At 37.6% G+C, this 11470-nt stretch overlaps 1 protein-coding gene and 1 pseudogene across 1 annotated transcript; both read left to right on the forward strand.

Annotated features, from left to right (window-relative positions):
- LOC116638645 (olfactory receptor 5L1-like) lies at positions 1–951 on the forward strand. The gene has a single exon (XM_032414750.1). The coding sequence runs from the start codon at positions 1–3 to the stop codon at positions 949–951; it is 951 nt and encodes a 316-aa protein (XP_032270641.1).
- A 7973-nt stretch (positions 952–8924) lies between these two features.
- Positions 8925–9839, forward strand: LOC116638646 (annotated as a pseudogene).
- Positions 9840–11470: the final 1631 nt, after the last annotated feature.

The raw sequence follows: 11470 nt of genomic DNA on the forward strand, positions 1-11470 counted from the left end.
ATGGGAGAGGAGAACTGCACCTTCATGACAGAGTTCATTCTTCTCGGATTAGCAGATGCCCCGGAGCTGACAGTCTTCTTCTCCCTGGTGTTCCTTCTCATCTATGGAGTCACTGTTTTGGGAAATCTAGGCATGATTGCATTGATTCAGGTCAGCTCTCAACTTCACACTCCCATGTACTTTTTCCTCAGCCACTTATCCTTTGTGGATTTTTGCTACTCCACAATCATCGTGCCAAAGATGCTGTCCAATATCTTAAACAGGGATAAAGCCATCTCTTTCTTGGGATGCATGGTGCAATTCTACTTGTTTTGTACCTATGCAATCACTGAGGTCTTCCTGCTGGCTGTGATGGCCTATGACCGTTTCGTGGCCATCTGCAACCCACTGTTGTACATGGTCACCATGTCCCGGCATCTCTGTATGGAGCTCATGTCTTGCTGCTACCTCTGTGGGATGGTGTGTTCTCTGATCCACTTGTGTTTAGTTCTTGAGATCCCATCCTACAGATCAAATGTGATTAACCACTTCTTTTGCGATCTACCCCCTCTCTTATCGCTTGCTTGCTCTGATGTCTCTATTAATGAACTGTTGCTATACATCCTGGCCACCTTCAATGAGATGACCACCATTGTGATCATCCTCACTTCCTACTTGCTGATTCTCATCACCATCCTGAGGATGCACTCTGCAGAGGGAAGGCGCAAAGCCTTTTCCACCTGTGCCTCCCACCTCACAGCCATCCTTGTCTTCCATGGAACAATTCTTTTCATTTATTGCCGGCCCAGTTCTGGCAACAGTGTGGAGACTGACAAAGTGGCCACGGTGTTCTACACCATAGTGATCCCCATGCTGAGCCCCCTCATCTACAGCCTGAGGAACAAGGATGTGAAAGAAGCTCTCAAGAAAGTATTGAGATCTAGATTACTTTTTGAAAAACTATTTTCTTAATTAGACTCAGAGTTTCATCAGAGACTTTTAATGAGGGGCTGATTTTGGGTGGATGTGAACAAAAAGTAAAGTAGGGAAGAATATTATGAGCTGGAGGACTATGCGTTCTTTTTTGTTTTCCACTTGCTTATCTTATTAAGCAATATATTATCTCCTTATGGATAATTCAAAGGCACTTGGTGCCTTTGCTCTTCTTCTCCAATCTCTAATTGCTTTGAAAGGGCTTGGGGTGGTATTGTTAGACTCAATATCTTGGTTTGAGATAACTTCAATGTATTTCTCACAAAGTGCACATCGACAGACATATCTTTTCATCATCATTAAAACATGCAACCTTTTTTATTAAATTAATTTCATTTTTTACATGGAATAAGTGTACATCTGTCTGATATGGTTTTTAATAAAAAGTTTAATAAAAGTTTTAATAAATAAATTTCTGAGAATTTTCAGTCATTTTTGTTTTTTTAATTACTTTTTCCATTGCAATATTATAATCTTAGGACTTTTAAAACTTCTTTTAAGGGGATTAAGAAGCACAAACTTCTAGTTATAAAATAAATAAGTCACAAGAGTGAAAAGTACAGCAAAGGAAATACAGTCAATAATATTATAATAATGTCGTGTAGTGACGGATGATAACCACACTTATATGGTGAGCACTGTGTAATGTACAGGATTGTCAACTCATGAAGTTGTACCCCTGAAACTAATATAACATTGTATGTCAACTATACATCAATAAAATAACAAATAAGTTTAAAAAAACTTTTTCTTCTACAAAATAGAGATAATACTCTAATTTTCTAATAAGATATCCATGAAAATTAAATGATGTATCTTAAATTCTTATCACTATATATGGTATATTATAAGTGATTAATGAGGTATTTGCCGATATTACTATCGTTACTTTTAGTTTTACCTTTTGTTCTCTAGTCTATCTTATTTCTTGATTAAATAAGTAGATCATATATTTGATGCCTTACCTTTCTTAAGTTTCTGGGGTATTGTTGAATTTTTTGTTTTGTTTTGCCTGATATTATTTTAGTCATTTACTATATTTTCAAGTCTATTATATTCTCAACCTATGGATTGCAGTTTCCTGTGGCTTCTGAAAAAAAATAGTATAAATTTGATGGCTTAAAACAACAGACTTTATTCTCTTACAGTTCTGGAGGGCAGAAATTTGAAATCACTGTCACTGGGCCAGGAGGTTCTCCAGGATAACACTTTCCCTTATCTCTTCAAGTTTGTGGGGACCAAGGCTGGCATGTTCAAACTTCTCTACTCTCCATCTTTCCTACATTTTCACACACACACACACACACACACACACACACACACACACACAGCCTCCCTCCTTCTCTTTTTTTAAATTATTTTATTTATTTATTTGACAGAGAGAGAGAGAGAGCACAGGCAGAGGGAGCTGCAGAGGGAGAGATAAAAGCAGGCTCCCCACTGAACGGGGAACCACTGGGATCATGACCTGAGCCGAAGACAGACACTTAGCCATCTGAGCCACCCAGATGCCCCTACCTTCCCTCTCTTTCATAAGGTCACCTGTGAAGGCATTTACAGCCCACCCAGATAATCTAGGATAATCCCCTGATACCAAGATCCTTACCCTAATCACATCTGCAAACACCCTTTCCCCAAATAAGGTGGCATTTACAGGTTCCGGGAATTAGAACTTGATATATATAAAGGTCCATTTTCAGACTTAACACATCCACCTTTTAAAGGCCAAAGTGTGATTTACTTTTCCTGTGTTCCTGCAATGTTAACACTTCATTTGTTTTCTCACTTTCTTAGGATTTCATTTTATATTAGTTATTGTTTATATCTTTATTGGGATGGGTTATTTAAAGTAACATAGGTCCTTGTTGCTTTAGTGAAGTATGATGGGCATTGGACTCTTAAAGAACTGGTCTAGTTTCAGACCCTGAAGAGTGATTTTGAGGAAGATAGTTAAAGTTGCTTAACCTCGAGTCTCTTAAATATGAACTGGGGATAAGCGGCCAGTCTCAGAGTTATCACTGAACTTAAACATAATAACAAAAATACCTGCAAAAACCTGGCTTATAAAATTCATACTTCCTAATGTTTCTTAAAAAGACATCTTTGAGGGCAAGAGTTATTTAGAAATATTCCAGCAAAGACAGCTACTCATTATTTCTTTCTTTTTTTTTTTTAAGATTTTATTTATTTATTTGAGAGAGAGAATGAGATAGAGCATGAGAAGGGGGAGGGTCAGAGGGAGAAGCAGACTCCCCGCTGAGCAGGGAGCCCGATGCAGGACTCGATCCCGGGACTCCAGGATCATGAACTGAGCCGAAGGCAGTCGCTTAACCAACTGAGCCACCCAGGCGCCCCCATTATTTCTTTTAATAAATGAATAAATAATGATGAATAGAATAATGTTATGCGTATGATGAAAATATGGCTCTGTGTTGCTTTTCAGATGTTCTAAATGGAGTAAATTTCCCACATCACCCACGAGACTTTGGATTTTAAGATGAAGGTGATAGAAACATCTTTCTCCTTTGGTCCTCCAACTAGAACAGAGTTTCTCCACCTCGGCACTCTTGGTCACACACACACACACACACACACACACACACACCCCTAGCATTATCTCTTTTCATGAAGCAACACATTGTCTCGAAATCTCATTTTCAGGTCAACAGTCATGCCACACACTTTCCAATACTTATGCAATTGCTTATGTTGTTTCTTTCACCATCTCATATTCTGTACTTGACAAAATTCTTTTTTTTTTTTTAAGACTTTATTTGAGAGAGAGAGAAAGAGTGAGCAGAAGCAGGGGGAGTGGCAGAGGGAGAGGAAGAAGCAGACTGCTCGATGAGCAGGAACCCCGAAGTGGGGCTCAGTCCCAGGACCCTAAGATCATGGCCTGAGCCAGAGGCAGACACTTAATTGACTGAGCCAGCCAGGTGTGCATTGACAAAGTTCTTAAATGTGTAGTGCAAGTTATTCTCTTTTCTGTTTTGTCACCTGGCATACATATTCACAGAGTAGATGTATTTTTTTAAGTTCATTTATTTAAGGAAACTCTACTCCCAACGTGGGGCTTGAACTCATGACCGTGAGATCAAGAGTTGCATGCTCTTCAACTGAGCCAGCCAGTTGCGCCGAATAGATGTATTCATTAAAGAAATATTCTCTGATCTATTCTGTCCTTGGATGGTCAGAATTCCACTTACAATAGATGCACACATAGCACATATCAGAGTCATTAACTTCATTCATAATTGGTTTTCCACTGACATTTAACTTTCAAGGTCTTCTAATTCTCAACAGCCAGATAGATATATTTTTGCTTCTTTCTAGTTTATTTTACTATCTTACTACATAGGATAATACTCTGATAGTTGTTTGATAAATTGCTCTAAGCTGGTTAAATCAATTTAGTCAGCAAATAATATAATCTAATTTTATATATAATAATCTACCATTTCAGAACTAAAAAATATATTTTTCTTTGAGACATCCTCAAGATGTAGAAAAACACATTTCATCATTTCATTTTGTGTTTAATCAGTTCCTCAGTAGAACTGTTTAATTGCTCACATATCTTTTCCCACTGGGATTTGCATATCAGACTGTGAGTTCCTAGGATCCTAAGTGAGATCTGAAAGCTAACCTCAAAAGACTTGAGGCAAAATATAAAAGGTCTTGCATTATCCTGAGGAACCACTACCTTCCTAAGGGAGGCACACATTTCTTCTATGAAAACAAAAGGACTGCCTGAATGGATTATGGAAAATGTTGCAATGGGTCAATTTTTTAAAATATTTAACTGTCAACACTGATTTTTCAGTGAAAAATGAACTGATGTTAATAACAGGGTCATAAGAAGGTAAATGAAAGAGACCTGGTAAGTGCTCTTCACATAATCCTGGGATATCAGAGTTGAACAGGATTTTAAGTGCTCATCTTATAATCATTTTTTACATGCAAGAAACTGATGTTTTGAGAATACATATGCCTAGCATAACACAGGTTTTAATTCTCAAGGCATTTCCAACAAACACACCACCACCAACATAAAAGCACATTTAATGGAGATATTCTTAAGACAATCTTCAGTATTATTGGACTCTGATTAGAAATCTAACTATAAACACAGTGCTCATTGCCTATTAATTTTTTTAAAGTTAACCAGACTGAGATATAAATTAAGACTCACCCAATTTGTATACCATATTATTTAGTCTATTCTATGGTTATGTGTTGATACGAACAGCTATCAATACACAGGTAACAGGACTGGGGTAGGGTTAAGGGAGTGGCTTTGAGGGAACAGAAAAAATGGTTTACAAAGGTAGAAACTAAGGCTCACTATAGAGAACTGACTACAGGAAGAGGTAATTTTGCTGAATTGTTTTAGAGTTCATTTTCGTTCTCACCTGCCAGTTGCATAGAAGAACAGATTATTTGGCTCCTCTTTGGACTCTTCTTAATTTTTTATCTTGTATTCCTTTCCTCTTCTATTGTTCCACTGACTTTCATATTTCATTTTTCAATCCTGGAAGTCTTTTATGGTCTTAAAGCATATAACATCCTTGAAAGATTATTACAAGTAAATATTCTCTATATAAATGGATTTCTTCAGTACCTCTACTTCTGTGATTAGAAATAAAGGATTTGGTAGAAAATAACTTCAGCAAAGGAGTGGTTGTTCTCCATGGCTCAGACCCCAAGCTTATTTAAACATTGTCCCTAAAGAGGAGCCTCTTTCTTTCATGCCTACCTTTTGATAGTTGTTTTTCATAATTTCCAAAAGAGTGAATGACACAAAAAAGAGGCATTTTCATCCACCTTTGCCTTTCTAGCCACTGGTATAATTTTTTTTCATTTGCCTTCATAGCAGTGGCCATTGTTCCACTTTTAGGTCGATCGACAATCTTGCTCTATATTCATAGACAGGAACAGATGGGCTGTCACTCAATGACAGTTGATATTTTCTAAGGAGGATGCCATATATATTTCAGGAAAGGAGTGTTTCAAAGAGTTGACTAGTAGATCTGAGATGCTTCTTTCTCCAATTAACACTTTTTTTAAGGCAAAGTGTTTGGAGTGAGATGGAGTATAGGAGATAAAAATGGGAATATATGTGAAAACTGAGTGTATTTAAATGCTGAGCTTGTAGGGAACAGGGAATAATTTCAGGGTTTAAGAAGAAGGCAACACAATTCAAAATCTATTTTATACAGGTAACTCTTACAGTGGTTTATGGATACATTTTGGATCATGTTTGGAAGTAGGATGGGAATTGACTGGAGAGAATGAGGCCAATTAAGAGGTTCAAGTTGAGGAAAATGAGGGGTGACATTAAATAATGGAATATCAGTGATGACAAGGAGACATTCAATATTTGCCACATTTCACAGATTGAATCAATGGCTCTATTCAGTTTTGAGCTAAAGGAGGTTTCTTATTTGGACTAGCAATGGAGGTGGTGGAGATGTATACCAAGACAGGGATCATAGGATAGGCATAAGTTGTAGGAAGTGATAGTAATTAAATTTTGTTTTAAGCATGCTGAAATGTACACATGCCTATTTGATAGCTCACTTTGAGTTGGACAGGTGCTTTTGGAATGGGTACGTGGAAATTATCACTGTATACTTGGTATTGTAAGAAAAGGCACAGAATAATGTAGGGAGAGTGTGCATGTGAGGAGAGAAGTAGGTTGAGAATGAAGCCCTAGGAAAGTGCCACCATGTATGAAGGGGGCTGAGTAGGGGCATATTGAGATTAGTACTGAAATCAAGAGAGGTATATAGAAGCCAAAAGAGAAGGGGTTTTAAAAAGAAGGGAGAGGTCAAAGCTCTCACATGGAGTAGAGAAATAAAGTTCATTACCTATCAAAAATCCTTGGATTTGACAGTTAGGGTGTAGTTTGGGATTGAAACAAAAAGGGTTTTAAGCTGTTGGGATAAAAATCCTATCTCAGTGGGCTGAAGTGAGAAAGTGGAAACGAGTGTAGATGTCTGTAAGAAAATATTGGAATAAAAGAAAAGAAAATAAATGGAAATAGATACAGAGTAATATTTTTAAAGATGAGATTGACTTCAATGGTATGTGCTGCAAGTTTATGAAGGAAACATTAGTAGTAATAGTATAAATATATTAATTTGTGCAGGTAGTCAGAATTGGGTACACAATTGAAGGGATTAACCTCATAGAGGAGAAGCATGGAAAGGAAGGGAGAGAGGAGGTCATTGATGAACCCAAATGCTTATATGATGACTTGATGAGAAAGGTGAACACATACTTATTTGCTATCCGATATTTTTGTCTATAAGACAGAAATCATTTTCTGGCAGTGAGAAGGTCATAGAATGAGACCTAAGAATTATGAAGGTTTACAATAGTGATTAAAGGAGGAAAATAGTTGTGTGTGATATGCAATAGTAAAGAACAATTTATTCAATCATATATACACATATATATGTCTAACTTTTATACAAATATAAGATGAAACCATGTCAGTGATTTTACTTCATTCATTCATTCATTCATTCAACTGTTCCAACTATTATAGAAGATAATGCAAAGAATTATAGATCAAGAATTCACAAATAAATATACAAATAGATACAAAACTGGCTTTTTCCACAGGAGGGAGGGAAATCGATTGTCTTTACACTGGACAAAATGTGTATATCTGTAGGCAAGTACCACTAGTGTTGCTATTGGTTGTCCAACAGATTTCTAAACTAGAGCAAGGATGATGAAAGGCAGAAAGGTAGAGAACTGGGTAGGTGAGGTTTTTTCCAACATCTTTTACAATTTTTCACTGCAGAGGGCATGGAAACATTCCTGGATATCATCCTCTCAGTGCCTGGATTGAATTTAACACATTTATGGGCATGAGGATTTCTCTAGTTGTATTCCATAGATTGAATTCCAGAAAACTAAAACAGATGTCTGGATTGATTCAGAATTGCTATGCTGCCAGTTTTAGAACCACAAAGGAACAAGATGGTGAGATGGTTGAATCTGTAGAAGGACATTCATTTAACACTTACGATTTGATGGGAAAGGTACTATCACTCTCATAGACGATGGACTGAAACTCTGTGGTTCATTGGCTTGAGCAAGATCTCACCACTTCTGAGCGACAGAGCTGGGATTCAGTGACTTTTATAACTAATGCAGAACCTTTCTTCTTTCTATTTGATCAGTGGATTTCAAACAACTCTTAGGAATTCTTTTGTTCCTCAGAGGTGAAGCCACATCTCAAGGTGAGAAACATAGAACTTCTGCTCCTCTACCTATATGGGGCTTCACCTGGAACAGCAATGCTGTCTGTTGTGAAAATAAAAACAACACAAACGGGGACAGAGGCTATTTCTTCAGTTTGTTATATAACCACGTGGTTAACCACTATTACTTGACATTGGTGGAAGATGAGGAAGTTGAAGAAAGTGGGGTTCAACAACTGATTTGATGGTGGTGCTCCTAAATATGGAAAACAATAGCTTTAAGTAATAGAAGCGATACATTGTCAATTTAACAAAAATTTGAAAAACCGGGGGTCCTGGGTGACTCAGTCAGTTGAGCATCTGCCTTTGGTTCAGGTCATGATCCCTAGGGTCCTAGGACTGAGCCCTGCATTGGGTTCCCTGCCCAATGGGGAGCCTGCTTTTCCCTCTCCCTTTGCCTCTTCCTGCTGCTCATTTTCTCTCTCACGATCTCTCTCTCTCTGTCAAATAAATAAAATCTTTTAAAAAATTGAAAACCTGAAAATTTGAAATGCATAATACTACACTAGCTGTAGATGTGCCTAGGTGTTACCAGGATGTCCTAGTGGATTTAGAATTCCTCTTGTATTTATTTTCACTGTTTTATTTCTTATATTTTAGTGAATGCTGAGGTTGTTATTAATATTGCCATCATTACTGTGCCACAACTTCAGAAGTCCAGGGGCACTTCAGATAATGAAGTTCGAGAACCGTACTGTGAAGACAGAGTTCTTTCTCTTGGGGTTTAGTGACCATCCAGAACTTTGGAGGATTCTTTTGTCTGTGTTTCTTTTTATCTACTCTGTTACCCTCATGGGGAACCTTGGGATGATGTTATTAATCACAACCTGTTCCCACTTGCACACCCCGACGTACTTTTTCCTCTGTATATTGTCATTCATAAATGTATGCTACTCTTCTGTCATTGCCCCCAAATTACTTGTGGACTTGGTTTCCGATAAAAAGACCATTTCTTACAAGGGCTGTGCTGCAGTTATATTTTTTCTGCTCTTTGGTTGACACGGAATCTTTCCTCTTGGCTGCCATGGTTTATGACCGATACATAGCAATCTGCAACCCACTGCTTTATAAGGTTATTATGTCCAAAAGGGTTTGCTGCCAGCTTGCCATTGGAGCATTTTTGGGAGGTACCATGAGCTCAATTATTCACACTACTAATACCTTCCATCTGTCTTTCTGCTCCAAAGAGATTAACCATTTCTTCTGTGATATCTCCCCGCTTTTCTCTTCGTCCTGCACTGATACTTACATGCATGACATTATTCTGGTAGTCTTTGCTGGTTTGGTGGAAGCTATCTGTCTTCTAACAGTCCTTCTCTCTTATGTCTGCATCATAGCAGCTATTCTTAAAACAAGTTCTGTGAAGGAAGAAGAAAAGGGTTTTCCACTTGTGCCTCTCATCTGACTGTAGTCACAATCTACCATAGTACCCTCATTTTTATTTATTTGTGCCCCAGCACTGGTCATTCACTGGATACTGACAAAGTGACCTCTGTGTTCTACACATTGATTATACCTATGTTGAATCCCCTAATTTATAGTCTAAGGAACAAAGATGTCAAAAATGCCTTTAGGAAAATGATCAGTTGAAAATTGTTTTCTTAAGGAAGAATGAAACTGAGCCTGACAACTTTTCAACAGTGTCTGTTCTTTGACCTTTGGTTCTAATTATTGAGAAAGTCAGTTTAATATGGACGTTCCCCAAATCCGTGGGTAATGATGTCTCAACTACAGATTAGGGCCCAAGCCTAACATAAGAACCAGGTCCTGTCACATTACTTATATTATGTCTATCTCTTTATTATTTTAAAGTTGACATTTTTAATATATATTTCAGGAGTAGATTTACCCTTTGCATAATGTTCTATATTCCATATTCTTACCCCTTGTCTCTCCCATCCTAAATTTTACTGCGATTATTTTCAATATTGGATAAGCCATTAAAATATCACAAACCTCTTTTTGTGAAAGAAAATAAATGCAATTTACTGAGACCATTTCTCAATTAATTTTATTTCCATGTAAATATGTGTGCATTGTAGCTTACTTGCTTAATTATACTCTCTCTAAAAAAAACTTCCTCAAATTTTAACTCCTATATGATTTTTTTGATACCCCCTTCAATTATAGATGGTAAGTCACATCCTAAGCCTCACTAGAATCTTAAGTGTGCTTCTTTTAAAACTCTCAGAATTTTCTATCTAATCTTGTAGTTGTTTGTATCTGTGTTTTATCCCTCTACTAGACTGATCATTAATTATTGTCCCTTATATGATGCTTTGCTTCTTTATCACATATTTTCTCCAGTGTAGATCCTGAGTAAATTTTTATGAAATAAACATGAGTATATTTGCTATTGATTGTTTTTAATTTAGATTACATACCTATAACTTTTTCCCTTGCAGTTTTTTTTTTTTGTTTCCTTCTCTAGAAGGGTACTGTATACATATGTGACTATTGCAAAATATTGTCAAGTATGGTGACTTATTAAAAAACAATTTGCAAATATCACCAAAATTAAAGTCTGGCTCATAAACTCTTTCCCCAAGGATAGGTTCAGTCTGAAATCTCTTGACTGGTAAGCAAACAGCTGAACTTTCTGGGAGAAGCTATCCTCTGACAGCAAGAGATGGAATCAGAAGCGAACAAATGGTGGGATCACAGTTAGGTGGGCTACTGGAACATGACCCATAGACAAAGTGTGGCAAAAAGCCTAAGGAAAGCGTTAAACCAAAGGTGAGGTTGAATAGTGGGAGAAGGTAAATTAGACAAAAAAGCCATCTGACAGTGAAAATGCAGGCTGGTTAATTTTAGCCATTCTGACTGGTGTGAGGTGGTATCTCATATGACCTCACTGATATGAGGAATTCTTAATCTCAGGAAACAAACTGAGGGTTGCTGGAGTGGGGGGTGGGGCGGGAGGGATGGGGTGACTGGGTGATGGACACTGGGGAGGGTATGTGTTCTGGTAAGCGCTGTGAATTGTGCAAGACTGTTGAATCTCAGATCTGTACCTCTGAAACAAATAATGCAATATATGTTAAGAAAGAAAAAAAGAAGAAGAAGAATGTAGCAGGAGGGGAAGAATGAAGGGGGGGAAATCGGAGGGGGAGAAGAACCATGAGAGACAATGGACTCTGAAAAACAAACTGAGGGTTCTAGAGGGGAGGGGGTTGGGAGGATGGGTTAGCCTGGTGATGGGTATTGAGGAGGGCACGTTC

This window comes from Phoca vitulina, unplaced genomic scaffold (genome assembly GCF_004348235.1).
Source record: "Phoca vitulina isolate PV1807 unplaced genomic scaffold, GSC_HSeal_1.0 scaffold16, whole genome shotgun sequence".
In the NCBI taxonomy this organism is placed as follows: domain Eukaryota; kingdom Metazoa; phylum Chordata; class Mammalia; order Carnivora; family Phocidae; genus Phoca; species Phoca vitulina.

What these genes read in the sequence shown, in the direction of transcription:
- LOC116638645 (XM_032414750.1), top strand. Translation starts at nt 1, where the DNA reads ATGGGAGAGGAGAACTGCACCTTCATGACAGAGTTCATTCTTCTCGGA.